Here is a 16,184-nt window from a genome sequence, read left to right on the forward strand (position 1 = left end):
ATTCATATGCAAAATGGGCAAAAAAAAAAAAAAAACGCAGGGGTGATTAAGTTTTAACTAAAGGCATTTTTTTATTAGAATTTTTCATATCTGACCTACTCAACTTTTGCGTTTCTTTTAAAACACATCGAAGCGCGAAACATTGAATAAATTCCAAAGCAGGAAATAGCTCAAGTGCACCTAAAAGTTAAATCAGTTTTGTCAGAATAAAATTATGAAAAGCCTTTCTTTATCTTCCGCTTGAAGCCGTCCTTGTTGTTCTCAATATTTACATTCCGTAGTATAAGCGAACTGTATGTTGGAAAATTTAAACACTTTGCCCCCACGTAGCGCAGAAATGGGAAAGACAAACGTCTTAATGAGTTCCGCGACTTTACAGATTAATAACTGTTAATTTTTCATCATTTAACCTTTAAACGTGGCAACTTTATTGACTTCAAGGCGCCCGTTTGAGCGTTGTTCTTGAATTCTTGCTATCTGTCGAAAAAAAGTTAACCTTTCGCTATATCCTGTCCAAATAGAGCATCGATGCATTCGCAAAAAGCCTTTTCAAGAGGCGGGTAGATATATGCTCCTAATGCCTTTTAAGTGGCAAAAACAATTTACTTTGTTTCTCGCACGTTGTGGAATGTCTATGTTTATGTGGTATGTAAACTTGAGCACATGTTTTAAAAAATCAAAACTGTCTGGAAACATCACATGCATCTTCTGCTATAAATCCTGTTTACCGTTACACATGACATTTAATTAATTTGATAGAAAGCTAAAAAAAATACTGCACCGAGTCCATTGCTAGGCGTTTGCTCTTGATTTTGCTCGGATTTGATGATAGAGTACTTGTGTTTTGATTTGAAGAGTGCACATTTTATGCAAGATTATTTGCAAATTAATGCAATAATGAGCGAGTTTCAATAAAAGCTACGGTATCGTTTTTCAATATATAGCCGAGCCTTTCGTCTAGACATTTTTCTTAGGCATGAAAAAGGGCCGCCGAGCACCAATCCAAAGCGGCTCTCCGACTGGCTTAGCTCGCAAGAACAATAGATTGGAACTTTTTTCCGAAAAAAATTGTCTTGTATTTATCAACTACTATTTCCCACCAGTATGAGAGTCTATTTGATAGTTTTAAAGCCAACCAACTTGGTCGACTGATATAGACTTTTACAGAATTGAAGTCGAAATTCAACCGTCTAAAGAAAGCGTTCTTGGATTCTTACTTTAAATGGTTCACTCAAGCTTAAGTAATAAGATGATTGGACATTTCATAGTCACAGAGGTAGGGAGGGGAGTGATCCTCTGTCACTTCTTGGAATAGACTGTAAGTGAACACGCAGCTAATTTAAAAAAGATAGATTTGTTTCTCTTATAGGTTACATAGCATCGCTGTTTTCTTCTTTGAGGGTTAATCCATTTTTTTTCTAGGAAATATATAGGCCTTTAACAAGCTCTTTAGTAACCTTCAAGAAAAAATGATTGAATTCCTCATCCCCTCCCTTCAAAAAAAAGTTTGTTGAGGGAATTAAGTAGAACTGGTAAGGAGTTATTTAATTGTCACTTGATACTAGTAGTTCCACTTACAAATCGAAGGTGGTTTTGCTAGGCTGTACTTTCCATTTACAGAGATAGAAAGAGTGAATTGTTATATATTTCTTGACATTGCTAATCAAGGTTGCGAATGTAATCCTTAAACCGCGCACATTGCCTTTTGGTTAAACTGCACAGCACAGTAAATTTTTCCTTTAAAAAGAGTAAGTCAACGTCAAGAAAGACGACGGTGGAGTTACATGGAGTTGCTTTTTGATGACTCAGTTTTTGCCCCGAGGCACATTTAAGAAACTCGTGTGGGTTAACGATAGAACATTAACGTGGAGTGTAAGGCAGTGTACATCCTACCGTGTCACTGTAGGAGTCGACAGGAGCCCAGGCGATGTTTCCATGCCAGAAGGGGAACGCTGTAGCCAAACACAGCCATTGGACAACAGTAAGGAGAAGAACATTCGACACATGCCGGCATTTCATCATAGATTTCATTTTTAAGCACAGAGTCTGGCGCTTGAGTTGTCGGCCTCCGCAACGAGGAAAAAGGTCGCAACGCCAAATTCTGAAAAGTGTCCAAAGGAGTGCCCTTTTACCACTAAGGCTGCCAATTACATTTCTAGAGCTCATTCAAACCAATCAGGCGTAGAGTTTTGTTAAAATCAAACCAATCACAAAAAGATTATTGTGTGTGTCATTTTGGTGTGGTAGATCTGATTGTTCGTAGAATGTGACGTTTTTCAGACAAAGACATTCAGCCATGTATGACCATACTAATTTGAGTCAATTATTGCGCTTCTGTGCGGCTCTGGCAAGATTTCGCTATTTTAAAAATCATAGGATAATTCACGAACACGCAAAATATCTATGGGATAAACTTGTTACAAATCCTGTAAGTATTATCGTTATAAATTTAAAATATATCTTCGTTTATGATTAGCCAATGATTCCCTCCAAATGTCTCATAAAAACTGTGCCAGTTGAAAGATCTAGTTCATTCGCCCTCGTTTCTAAATAAAAAATAGAGTCAGAATAAATTTTATTCATGCACCAAAAAGGGCGCTGCTCTGTTTGAACATACATGAACATCCTTAGTGTCGATTTTTTTTAAGGTAAGAAAAGAAGCGCTTTCCAAACTAAAATGTGGTGTTCCAGTTTGGTAAAATTTTTTTTTACTTAGAAACACCTCAAAAAAGGCTTCCTTTTCCGTTTAAAATAGAAACCTGTCCCGAAGAACGGTTTTTTTTTCGTTGCAGGTTTTGAAGTTCCCTTGGAAATGAGTGTAAAATTGGCTGGAAGTGAAACCTAGAGCTTTCACGGAATTTCATGTTTGCCACTTAATTCCAAAGACGATTTGCGCAGTTTACTCTTATCCTTAAAGTGGTGTTTAAAACTCACAGGAAACGTCTCCCTGTTTGCAAGGAATCATAAAATTCTTCCAAGCAATCCGTCCTATTCTTTTTTACAAATTTAAGCAACTAAAGGATTTTCGTAATTTCTTGTCCCGAGAGGTTGCCCATAGAAAAAGGACGAGGATTCTATACTTTTTGATCCCCAAGGAACACAGACGAAAATTCATAACTAAATCTCACACAGGAGAGCATTCAAAATTTCTGATCTCCCAAACAACACAGGAGTGGTATCAGAATTTCTGAACCCCCAAACAACACAGGAGATTCAGAATTTCTGATCCCCCAAACAACACAGGGGAGGATTCAGAATTTCTGACCGCAAAAAACATAGGAGATTCAGAATTTCTGATCCCCCAAACAACGCAGAAGATTCAAGATTTTTGATCCACAAACAATACAGGAAGGTCAGGGGCACCCAACGGGAAATTTTGAGAAAAAGACCTAAAAACAACAGCAAAGCGTGAATAAAGTTTTCTGAGACTATTTTAAGAGATTGCTGGGAAAAAATTATCTGTTCCTCACTCCCAGCAAGACTGATGGAAGAGTTCCCAGCCAGCAACCTTACAACCTGCAACCTGACTTACTGGGATCGGAAGTTTCATAGGGCACAATTGAGAAGCGAATGCAGTGTTAATTGTTTTCTTCCGTTTATTTGCGGCGGGAGTGGAACATGATTTATAGAGACGTGTACTTTTACACAAAGCGTTTCAATTTCGAAACACATTTAAGTAAATCGTTTTTGTTAGTTCAAATCCATAATCTGGAATTATTAAGCTTTTAAAAAATATATGGTTTATAGGGGTTTTTATAAAAACAACTAACGCTACAGCGATCCGCGCGCCGACGGTCCTGAAGGGTGGCTGATACCTTAAAGAAGTGAAATGTCTGAAAATCTGAGGTTCGTGAAGTCAAGACATGAGTCTGGAACACTGCAAGGACTGATTGTTCCGCGATATAAACTTTATTCAATCGCTAGTGTTACATCCAAACCAATACAGCCATATTAAATTTTATCATTGATTGAAAAGGTTTTAGTTCTTGCTGCCCGCTTGAGCGATGTTTGATCAAAATATATTTATTTTTCTTGATATCACTATTTAATTTGAAATCATTTACAATACCATCATTTTTTTTAACAGATTCCATACACTCAGGTTATCTTGAAAGAGTGATGAAGAGCAATCTTCTTCTTCGCAGCAGTCTATTATATGTAGCTGTAAACAATCCACAATCATGTACTGCAGTTGATGGATGTGTTACAGGTCAAATTTGATTTCACGTTAAGTTTTATTTAATCTAGGTTGATTCTCAATTTCCTTTGTTTCCTAATCCTAATTCATGAATAAGTAGGACTAGATAAGTTTAAAAGTTTAGTTCTGAAGTAAGAACTAGAACTGTTTACATAAAATTTCAATAATAAGACAATAAGATTACAGCGCCCAAAAGCACTGTTTCAGTTTAATTTAGAGATAAAATGAAAACGAAAGGAAATAGATAGTTCTTAAAAGAACTGTTTTAAAGACTCTAAAAGTTTAAACTGAAAGCGAAAGGGTTTTTAAAAAGCAGCGATGACCAAGAAAAAGTCGAAGAAGGCTGCTCGGTCGCTCTGTTATATGCAAATAGCCGGGCGCTCACGTGAAGTTTTGGCAAGCTTTGTCACGGTCAAACGGAACCAGGGACCTCCCAATACTCACGATGACACTCGCGATGCACTGTGCCTGCTCCGGACGCAGGCAAATTGTCGCTGTGGCGTAAGCTCCGAGCGACCGTTGATTACGTCACGTCCAAGTGCCCGGTCATACGCATTCCGAGAAAGAAAACTCTGATAGCCATGAAAAGTTTAAAATCAAGCGCTTCGCTAGCGGTTGTGATGAAATGCAAGACTCCAGAAGCATAGAAGGGAAAGACAAATTAATTATCGACAGATCCTCTGAGGGCAATTTTGGCGAGTTTGGACCATTATTATGGGATTTATGGAGCTTCGAGCTGGGACGGTCGGCTTTAGAGTCCCTAGCCTTCCCATTTTTGTGGCTTACTGCCTCTTAGGCCTGTTTCAAACGTCGTGCTACTACCGTGCTAAGCTGGCTCGACTGTAGCTCGACCGCGAGCACAACACTAGCACGACTTGGTTTCAGACGTCGAATTGAATTCAGTCGAATAGTACGGCTGTTGCCGAAAACAAAGCGCAAAAATAAAGAAACGGTTTAGCAAACTTTTAAATGTATTCTAATGTATTTATGATTTATGAATTGAGTTCGGCAAGGCGGTAGCACGACGTTTGAAACCAAGTCGAGCTACTGCCGTGTAGTACGACAAGGCTTGCTGGGTGGCGTTTTGTGTGTAGGAGTTATCGAACACTTACTTTTCTCGCGGCTTTTCTTGCGATAAGGTCTGATAACAACCAGTCATCATTCCTTAGCTATATGGTGAACCAAGTAAGATTAGTACGGTCGGTGTACACCGTGCCTTGGGCTGTACCTCCGGATATAAATGGTGGTAACGTATTCATAGGTGTAGTTACATGCGTGTATAAGTCTGTCAGTGCATGCACTCATTTATAGTCGGCGTATCAGGGCGCGTGTAGTCAATTGTGGAGTCAGCGATTACTTTGTTAGATAGAGCACTCCACATTTTAAAAGTAATCCAACAACATTTTGGTACAAAGCATAGTTCATTTGCGAAGGTATTTGCTCCGCCAAGTCATAAAACTTGAAAGAATTTTATGTGGTTAGGGGCACAAATTGCCTCAGCCATACAAGCGTCTATAACGTTTCTCGATTTTGCATAACTATATCTTCGTTTCACTTTAAACCTATCACCCTCAAACTTGGCGACGTGAGTAATGTTAAGGCGCTCTTTTCAGTAGTGTCAATGGATTTTTGCAAACTGATACTTGTCAAACGTCGAAAGGAAATAAGAAAACAAACAAATTAAAGACTAATAGTAAGGAAAGTACTTACTAGTAAGGGTCCCGTAGTGTTTCAGTTGGTTTCACTCATTGCATTGGAAACTGTCTAGTAAGATCATCGCTACAAGATGGCCCTCTCTCGTGTGTACGGGTAAAGTGGTTTTGAAAACACCAGGGTTTGAAGGAAAACTCACTCTATCTGTCTTCTTCCCTAACCACTCTCCATGGTTATCACCAAGGTACACAATATTAATAATTAATTTTAACATTTTATTGTGCTGACTGCTCGTTTTCCATCGTTTGTAATACTCGTATTATTGTCGCTGGCGAACGCCACCTTGGTTTTCCAAGTAGATATGTAGGGGTCCTCTTTGCTTACTTAAATTGATTACCTGCTAGAATCATTTGGGTTCAAAACTTGCAAATTTGGAGGATCTGACGGCTCTAAAATAACATGTAGTAAACCAGTTGTTTTCTCCTTGTTTGTTCTGTTTGTTCATGTTTTGTTTCGTTTATATTTTTTTACTGAGGACTAAGCACTTATTCGACTTGTGGAATTGGCTACCACTTTGAAATATTAAAGTAGCCAAGTGGATCCTACCAAAAAGAGCTAATTTCATGCCCTGATAGTAACTATGATTCAGTTATTCCGAATTGATTGATGTTAAACGCAATTTCGAACAAACCAATCTATTCAGCACAAGAGGTAAAAGCTTGTAATTGATCATAGAATGTTTTGATCTGCGATTTCCATGAAATATAGTATTATACAAGTCATGTTATCTAAAGGTGCACTTCATTCAACAGATGATGGTGAAGATTTTACGGTGGGGGCAGTTGTACACTTCGCTCTTTAAAATCTGCCCAAAACGTGGATGCTTACCATTTAGTTTGAAATCTCCCGGATAATTGCCGACCTTTGCCATTTCTTCAGCAGACTCGACATTTCGACAATAACATTTCAACTATTTTGCGTTGTTTGAGCTATTTTAATGTTCACTTCAAGTTAAACGTTTCCTCATAAACGGCTCTGGTATGTCATTATAAAAATGTGATTGATGGGAAGTAAACCGATCAGGTCATATGTTACAAGACAAAAACATCTTTTTCGCGCGTTTTGTGTCATCGCAAATTCATGAGGATGGGAGAGTATTTTATGCACAAATGACGACATGTGCCGTGCATTATGACGTCATCTACCATCCTTCCCTTATCAATTCTCAATATTTGAATAAGTCGGGGGTTGACAGCCTTGAATTTGATTCTCCAACTGGAGTTACAGTATGTTGCCCAGTATCCGGACGGTATAACAGTTAATCCGGACACTTAAAACAAAAACCCAGTTTTGAGGCGCCTTTTTCAGCTATCGGTAAACGAAGTATTTCGAATGAAAGCTGAACATTTCAGCTTTTAGATGAAGGTTTTTGGCGAGTTGAAAGCTTGCGAAACAGTCGCAGAAGACGCCGTTCTGTTCAGGTGAATAAACATTTCATGGCTAATATTTACGCTGTTTACTGCGCAGTAAAATGAGTGCCGCTCAGAAAAGGGTAGGTAATATGTGATATTTTCAAAGAAACGGTTTTATATTTAAAGTGAAGATAGTTAAAGACAGGTTCTCAGAAAGTTTATTAATTCGGGGCCCAGAAACATTCATTAAGTATTAATGTCAGGTGCCCAGTATCCGGACAGTTTTTTCTTTGCTGTACAGAATCGATGAATTAGCTGTGTACATTATCCGGGTAAGATTCATATCTATAACTATAATTAAAGCTTAGGATATATGATATAGTAGTAAAATGTAATTCTACTCAACTCCGTGCGGAAATTTTTTTCACTCATTTAGAGGCGACTTGATTTCGTGTGCGCCGCTTGTTTCGCGTGAGATGTGAGAGAAGGAGGAATTAGTTCTAAAGCAGGCTTATTGTAGGGTTTGTAGGGACTGAGCATAATAAAGAAATCAACACTGCAGGTCAGACTAAATAGGAGAGTGACCTTTGACCGCCGCATTGAGGTCCCTTCCCCAAGCTTTTTTTCAATATTAAAAATGAAGAAAAAAAGTCGTTTGCAGATTGGCTAATCGAGCTAGCAAACCGCGGCTTCGGCATGTCCACGGATGCCTTCCTTAAATCAGTGAAAAAGTTCCTAAACAAGGAAGAAAGTATTATGCGATTTAACAACCGCTCGCGTTCCCCACCGTACCCCAGTCATTTACTATGTTTTATTTCACGATGCTAGGTTATATTTTTGGAATCGATTGCCAGACTACTTTGCAAGTGCAAGCAGAGGCTTATAAGTCGCTTGCCTGTCGAAATTTTGTGTGCAATTACGTTGTTATTGTTGTGTCCGGATACTGGGCCAGCTGTCCGGATAGATTCTCTCTGGGCCAAATTTCAGAGCTCTTGCTACTAACAAAGGAAAGTTATTGCAATGTTAAACTGAAGTGTCCGGATACTGGGCAACATACTGTATCCGGTTTTAGCATGAAAATATTAATTAGTACCCAGTGTTGCTCAGTTATGTAGACTGGCGTAGCTCCAGACGATCTTTTGTGTTGTTCTTGTTTTGATAATTTTTGAAATCATTATATTTTCTCAAAACCTGATTTTCTGATCAGGCAGGTATCTTGTTAAGAGATGTTAGATGTTGGTCATTCTCGACCTTAAAGGGTTTTAGTAGGTTTCTTGTTTGCGCATAACATATACATTCCCTGCAACTTATCAAGATGGACAATAGCTTACGGGTGCTTGTTTAATTCTTTATTTGGATTTATTCTGTAACAGCAATTCCAGAGTCAGAAGCAAGGAATTAATTGGCAAAGCAGTTTCCCATCATTGGCAGGTAATGTGCAAGCCAAGATTCTTTCTTCATCTTTAGATACCTCTTGCTTGTTATATGTTTGGTATCTCAGTGTATGCTTTCAAGTTACCTTGAAAGTCCGGTTTCAAACATCGATTCTCGACTGAAATCTTTGGGCCCACTAATTTGTTTCAGATCTCAATAGCAACATTAAAGACATACCTGTTTGTTGATACATTCGTGTGCATAGGCTTGCAGCATGGTAAAATGGATTAAAAAATTGAATCTTGAATAGAAAATTTGCATGATGACACTGTTTGGCTACTGAAGGCATAGTCATTCAGGATTTGGCTAACTTTCCTTTCCAAAAGTGGTTTTTTAATCTACCGTAAAAACCAATGTCTAGTCAAACATAAAATGTATAAGAAAAAGATGTTGGCTTGCAATTAAAACCATTGTCTCAAGCAGTAGTATAAGAAAAATCAGGGTGTTGATATGTTTTTTGGGACTTCTTCTGAGTGATCATATAAAAGTGTAGTTAATAAAATTTGCTCACTTATTAAATTTACAGCGCAAATGCCTTAGAACAACTGATTTAAATATTTTGGATGGAGAACAAAACCTCACTTACTTGCTCTTTTTCATATAATAATCATTTTCAGAAATTTTGTGTGTGGAAGCAACAATATGATATATTGTCTGTGACAGTGTGATACTTGTTTGTTCTTTTCAGATGGACTTTGTCTCATGACAGATGACTTTTCAGTTGCAAGGGTCATATGCAGGTACTTTGAAGTAAAGTTCAGTTTCTTGAAGTTTTGAGTATATATCACCACTGCTAAGTCGAGGCAAAATTATTTGTAGAGATAAAAAAATGAAACATTTTGCTGGAATGGGCGCAACATTTCCAAGCAATGCTGTAGTCGAATACAGTTCATTATGCCCGATAAGATATATATATATATATATATATATATAGAAAGTAAACTTCTGTGTCGAATGAAGATACTAAAAATAATGAAAAACGAAAGTCTTCTTTGCTTTTGCGCTACGCGTTTCACCGCTGTTGCGGCTCTTCAGGCATAGCAAAGTGTTTTTATTAACTTATTACGTCACAGACGTAATGGTAATTACAATTATAATGGCTCTTGTAATTCGTAGCACGCGCGAGCAATTAGCGTAATTTCAAATCATTAAGAACGGGTTTATATTTCAAAATAAAAAACCTCTCTTTGTTTTTTCTCATGCCCTCGGAGGGGCTGAGAATCTTGTAAAACGGAAAGATAGTAAACTGAGGAGTCAATCCCGCCGCACATTCATCGATATGCTTACTGACTAATGCACCGTTAACCGAGAAGACCTGGGGACGAGGTTGAGTTGTTTTGTTTGTGGAAACAAAAATGGCGGACATTTCACTCGTTTCAAGAGTAAGAACTGGGCGAAATAATCGCTAAAAATATGGCAAGAACTGCAAGAAGACAACTCGAAGGGTGTCATCTGCTATTTGGAGAACATTTGCGGAGCTGAACAACCCTAAACGTGCACTATCGAAGATGAACTTGACATCGATGGATTGATGGAAGTAAGCATGTTTTAGCTATGTTTTTAAACTAGGAATTATTTTGAATGAACAATAAAACAATTATATTCAATTCACCTTTCGTATCATATGAAGAATTATGGAGATCTCGGAGGGTGTTATCCGCCTCGGCCTACGGCCTCGACGGATAACACCCTCCTCGATCTCCATAATTCTTCATAAGATACTCAGCCTCATTCATTAATTGTTAAATAACAGTTGTTCAAGAACCGTCATACTGGTGTCCGAGGGTTGCTACAGAAGCTTCACATAACTATTGTCCCAGATATCTTTTGAAAACCTAGAAGACATGGACTATATAATTCCATCTCTCTCTTGGGACAATCTCTGTATTGACATGGAGACCGCTTAGTGATTTGACCACTACGCTACGAATGATACTTAAAATATTGATCCCACCAATGACTGTCTCAATTAAACTTGACTTTAATTGCCCTTTGATGTGATACGGTTTGCATAAAAATGAAGTGAATTGAGTTTGGAAGAAAAAGAAATTTTTTCCTTTGAATAGTTTAAAAATAAGAAACTTTTAGAGTTTAGGGTTTGGCAATTACGTGATTTGGCAGAATCTGTTTCACTTAATCCACCTCTCAAAGCTGGCTGCAGTTACAAGTGTGGGTCCGGTATTGTATGGTTTAATTCTCTACCGATTCCATTAAAGAAGTGGATTTAAACTGATTTTATTTTTGCACACATTGCAACATAGTAAATGCAAGAATAAAAAGAGAAAAAAATTGCTAAAAACTTGAGGCAATATCAACTGTTCAAGTAAATGTGAGTGACCAATGCGTTTGGTAAATGCAGTGCTTGTGATAAATTATTTGTAGTTTACATGGCAAGGGACAGAAGATGGAAAGGTCATGGTGGCAGAATGGGTACACTGGGTTGATCTGGACTTGCTTGCCTGGGTTGATATGGACTGGCTTGACCTGTAATGATAGTTAAAACAATAAGGGTGGACATCAGCAGTTACTATAACATTAAGGAAATTAATGGACAGGGGAGTAATAAATAATAACTCATCGCTGAATAAACGTAAAATACTTAAATCAATAATTTTGTTCAATAATCAACAAAGCATAGGCAAGTAAGTTTAAACCTTTAGACTGAAAAGACTTTTTGCCTGCATGTGTCTATAGAGAGTATGGCCGATAGAACCTTTTCTATTGTCATACCAAGAGTAACTTTTTTCCCAGAAGAAAGGGGGCCTGGGGAGGAATTTTCGGCCATTCGGCCAGTCTGGAGGACGTAAAAGAAAAGCGGTATGTGTTTTCTGATGCACTTATGGTGCTTTCTGCTAAATACACAGAGGCTACACAAAAAAAGACAGGAGAAAAGAAAATAAACCTTGGGATAAAGAGATACAGCAAGAGATAAAAAAAAAGGGTCCGAAATGCATTAAAATCGGCGTACATTTAGGACTAATAGTAATCCTTTCGGGTGACTGGGATAGCCATTAATATGGAACTCGTGTAGTAAACAGTACGTAATCGTCTGAAGCTAAAAGTGCCCTTTTACTATCCCAGGCAACCATTCAATAGATTCACATTAGGTCCAAATATTTCAACGGGAATCTTCCTAATTATGCATGTAATCCGTAATTATGTGGCAAGTACAGAGAAGTCGACTTCAGCAGATAAAGTTTGTCCCGTGTCTCTGAAATACTAGAAAAGGCTCCGACTCCATTTTCTGGTAAGAAATAATTAAGCTCGTTCACTCAATTGATCCATGGCGTTTTCTTGTGCAGATGCCAGGGGAAAAAGGAAAACGAACAAAGAGAACAAAAGGAAGGCACCGATCCCCACAATAAAAAGCAGCGAGAAGACTACTGGCAAACCAACCTACAGTCATTGACAAACGTCTTGGGACAACTTAGCTTTCTTGATTCATTTTGTGTGTTTTTGTGTCCACAATTTTGCCATTTTTTCTGGTTTTTCAATTTTGCACTGATAAAGATTACAAGTAACGTGAGTATTTCATGAATGTCCCAAGCACCTTTGTCCTTGACTGTAGTTTGGATCTACCTACGGACAAGTTTTTTTTAACCTAATAACTGGCTGACGACAAGGGTTTAATAGGATTCACGGTAGTTGGGCATCAAGCATGAATAACTGGATGATTTTGGTCGTTGATAATACTTTTTTTACTCATATAGCGAATTGTAACGAATTAAGCACAAGAAAATATTGAAGATTTTGTTCTCTTTACAGCGAGATCAGCAGCTTCCTCCAACAAGCCTCACTCGTTCTGTAAAAGACGGATTTCTTGCAATCAAAGACTGTCGGTTGTGCGTGCAGATCGCAGGGAATTCAACTAATAACAACTTATAATATCAATCATGACCGTTACAGAGATGGAGCATATGCAACTGAGACGAGGTCACTACTCGCGTACTTACTTGAACAAATGACAGATGCATCTTCATGGTGACCGCAGTTATGTGAACCCCATCCATTGTGCGGGCAATTCTCAATGGAATCTTCACTTCCCGCACAATTGACATTGTCTAGCCAGATTTGACCACTTCCAGCACCGAAATGTGCATCATTTAAAGCGCTAACAGCGTCAGAATATCCCAGCTGACGGCATACGACTCGAGCATTATTCATATTCCAGATGTCATCGCACACAGTTCCCCAGCTGCCGCTATACAATATCTCTACTCGTCCCTCTCCGTTCCAGCTTCCACCAACAAGTCTCAGTCCTGCGAAAAGAAAATTACAGACCATCTGATGTTACCCTAGAGAACTGTTTCTTTTAAATATCGCGCTATCCACGTACAAAGCAAATTCCCTTGAGGACATCACGTGGACTGAATTCACTATAGAAGCTTTGACTGATTGATACACTTGCTGACACGCGTACAGAAAAATAAATGGATAATATTAATAGTGATAATGCTAACACACACGCAAACTGTGAGTTATTAAAAGGTTAAAAATCAATATCGTACTTCGGCGAACTAAACACACCATCCTGGTTTCGTAGATTATCAAAGTAGAACTCCATTAACCGACACATGCCAGGCGAGACGTTTTAAATGTTTGATTTTCCAATTCTTAAAATGACTGTCTTGATGTACAATAAAAACTTTCTTTCAGATCTGGAGAGTGATGGAGAAATTTTTAGACTTACTTGACACTCCAGTTGCACTGATTGATGGCGATACACTCGCTGAAATTCCTGCTGCAAAAGAAAATTAGCAGAGAAACAAACAAATAGTAAGGGAAAATCGGCGTATGAACTTTTTGACGTGACTTTTTGATAGCCTAATTTTCCCCTTCCCATTCACTAGTAGACATAATCCTCATACCCATACGTATACGATGTTGTATAAAGCCTCTGTTGACGTTGTTTCCATAAAAACCCATCCTGGGCGGCTTAATTTTGCACATGTCACTTGGAATGGAAAGAACGAAAGTTTAACGTTACTGTGTAAACGGTTGGAGAATGTTCACCTCTCTTATATCTGTCATATGAATGCAGTCAAACGTTTTCCATAGTGTACGGTTTAATTAATAAGTTAAGCATATAGAATTAAGATCGTGAAACTACTTACCGCTGTCACTTGGGACGGAGCTAGAAACTGTCGTTACTGAGAGCTCTGCTACAAGTACAAAATAAAATGTGTTTCTTACAATTCTAAAACTGAATGCAGGAAAAATCAAAACGGAAGTTTCTGTTACCTGATGTTGGTGAAATAGTTGTAGGTATTGAAGATGTATTAGCTATAAAGTAAAAGGTAAATGCACAGAGTTAAATTAAAGTATTTATGAAAAGAAACAAACTAATAGGTAGCTAAGGTAGCTAGTTTTTTCTCCACTGTTTTGCACTCTTACTAGCTATAGGCCTTAATATTATCTTGCTTTTGCATATAATAAATAACGCATATAAAGCCACACTAGTATATTCGTCAATATATGCATAGGTTGGTTAGGTTGTACTTACTTGAACAAATCACCGATGCATCTTCACTGTGAGCGCAGTTTTCTACACCCCATCCACTGTGCCCACAATCTACAATAGACCTTTCAATTCCCAAGCAGTGTACATCATCCAACCAAATTGGACCACTTCCTTGACCGAAGCGTGCATCGTGTGGAGCACTAACAGCGTCTGGATATCCAAGTTCACGGCAAACAACTCTCGCGTCGCTTATATCCCAGATGTCATCACAAACAGTACCCCAGTAACCATTGTACAAAATCTCTACTCTTCCTTCTCCTTTCCAGTATCCTCCAACTAACCTCAAACCTAAAATGAAGCGACAATATCAAGTATAGTAAAAATCCTCTGTACAGTTTAAATAATCGCACATTCCTCCGTATCGCTTATACATCCGTTAAGCTACGAAACCGTGGAAGTGGAGGGAGGGGGGTACTCCCCATGATGGCCTATACGGGAAGACTCCCCCCGTAAGGGATACCTTTGTCAGGCTTCAGGAATATAAAAAGGTAGGGATTTCACTCGTAGAAGTATATTTTAAAAGGGGAGGAGAATGTGTCATTTGAGTCTGTGAAAGGGCTAACAGATGAATTTTATGGTTTTATAAAGTCGAGAAAACGTTCAATTTTTGTGATTAATTCCTTTAAAAAAAAAAACAGTGCATTTACAGCAGTTAAAAGAGATGCAAAGTTCAAAACAAAGTATGTGAAAGGGGTACCATTTCTCAATAGAAGGTATACAAAAGAGGTACTGTTTTTTGCAAAAAAAGGTATATAAAAGGTTAAGGCGTAGGACCCCGGAGCGGAGCCTCCCCGTGTAAACATTTGTTGAGTAACCCGTCTCCCAACAAGTGAAACGAGTGAAATTAAAGTCATGTCTGCGCTACTTGCCTCGGTGACTAGCTATGAATTCACTTTTGGAAAATGAGAATGAGTAGTCCAATTGTCTCAGTAGAAGCCAACTGGCGTACTACCTTCTATTCGGCTATAAAAAGTTTTGAACACGGGCAAAAAAGCCTTTCTTTACACAACTAAAGTTCACAACTACATCGCTTAATTTGTTTGTCTCAAAGATACAACGTAAGATTTGTAGTCTTTAAAAATCATTCTCTATTTTGTGGACGCTATCATTAGTTTATTAGTTTCTCTATTTATCTCTCAGAATTATGAATCATAAAATTATATTAATAATAATAATAATAATAATAATAAAATTATTAGTATTATTGTTATACTTAAAATACCTAATACAAGCTCTGGATGCGCTAAAAAGATACGAGTCAAGGCGTAATATTGAAGCCAGCTAATTTTCTTACCAAAGGAAGAGACTGAGGAAGAAGCTGCAACTGTTGGAGATATTGCTGCAAGTTAAAGAGAAACAGTCAAATAGGTGAGCAAGAAAGTTGTATCATTCTACTTTGGTCTTAAAATGAGTAACTTTCAATATGTGGACTCAAACCCTACTGGCCTTACGGATTACTTACTCTAAACTTGGCTCATGTTTTCATATGAAAAAAAGGCAACATTAAATACCTGGGGTAGGCGAAATCCTGTCAAGACTTGAAGTTGAATCATAAGCTGTCAAAGCAATTTAACAGAGATTCTCGGTTAGAAAAAGAGTGGTTGTTATACTTTTCTAGCCTGCGTGACAGACGCAAAAATGGGGAAGGGAAAGGAGGGAGGGAAACAGGAGAGGCGGGGGGAGGGGGGAAGGGAGCGAAAAGAGAAAGAATATCAGGAGAGACTTGGGATTCTGAAATGGCCTTCGCTTGAGTTACGAAAAAAGTTTATCTGCTTAGTGCAGATCTACAAGATTATTTTCGGACACTGTAGCATAGATACTCATATGTTTTTTTGACTTTAATGTATTAGCAAAAACGCGTAGGAACCATAATTGTAAGATATGACCTAAGAAGACACGTACAAATTACTTTAAATTTTCATTTTTTAATCGCTACATAACAGACTGGAATAGTATTCCATCGAAC

The 16,184-nt window shown here is 38.1% G+C and overlaps 2 protein-coding genes and 1 long non-coding RNA gene across 3 annotated transcripts in view; all 3 read right to left on the bottom strand.

Annotated features, from left to right (window-relative positions):
- The window catches only part of LOC140936812 (integrin beta-like protein C), a 14,100-nt gene extending 12,021 nt beyond the window's left edge, over positions 1–2,079 (bottom strand). The window contains exon 1 of the mRNA XM_073386313.1: positions 1,894–2,079. Within this exon, the coding sequence (XP_073242414.1) occupies positions 1,894–2,031 (138 nt within the window). The 5' untranslated portion in view covers positions 2,032–2,079. The remainder of the gene's footprint in view (positions 1–1,893) is intronic.
- Positions 2,080–11,110: 9,031 nt separating this feature from the next.
- LOC140936814 (putative DMBT1-like protein) lies at positions 11,111–13,623 on the bottom strand. Its single transcript, XM_073386315.1, has 4 exons — positions 13,566–13,623; positions 13,388–13,438; positions 12,651–12,956; positions 11,111–11,181 (listed from the first exon to the last, which is right to left on the bottom strand). The coding sequence occupies exons 1-4, from the start codon at positions 13,621–13,623 to the stop codon at positions 11,111–11,113; spliced, it is 486 nt and encodes a 161-aa protein (XP_073242416.1).
- Positions 13,624–13,938: 315 nt separating this feature from the next.
- Positions 13,939–15,810, bottom strand: LOC140936467 (uncharacterized). Its single transcript, XR_012165387.1, has 4 exons — positions 15,730–15,810; positions 15,513–15,557; positions 14,201–14,506; positions 13,939–13,980 (listed from the first exon to the last, which is right to left on the bottom strand). It is a non-coding gene; the product is annotated as an uncharacterized lncRNA (long non-coding RNA).
- Positions 15,811–16,184: the final 374 nt, after the last annotated feature.

The sequence above is a fragment of the Porites lutea genome, chromosome 5 (assembly GCF_958299795.1).
Source record: "Porites lutea chromosome 5, jaPorLute2.1, whole genome shotgun sequence".
Lineage (NCBI taxonomy): Eukaryota > Metazoa > Cnidaria > Anthozoa > Scleractinia > Poritidae > Porites > Porites lutea.

Coding starts and splice junctions, on each gene's coding strand:
- LOC140936814 (XM_073386315.1), bottom strand. CDS start 13,623: ATGGGTTTTTATGGAAACAACGTCAACAGAGGCTTTATACAACATCGT. Junction 12,957..13,387: donor CAGTGCAACTGGAGTGTCAA/GTAAGTCTAAAA, acceptor TTCTTTTCGCAG/GACTGAGACTTGTTGGTGGA. Junction 11,182..12,650: donor TGCATCTGTCATTTGTTCAA/GTAAGTACGCGA, acceptor CTATCATTACAG/GTCAAGCCAGTCCATATCAA.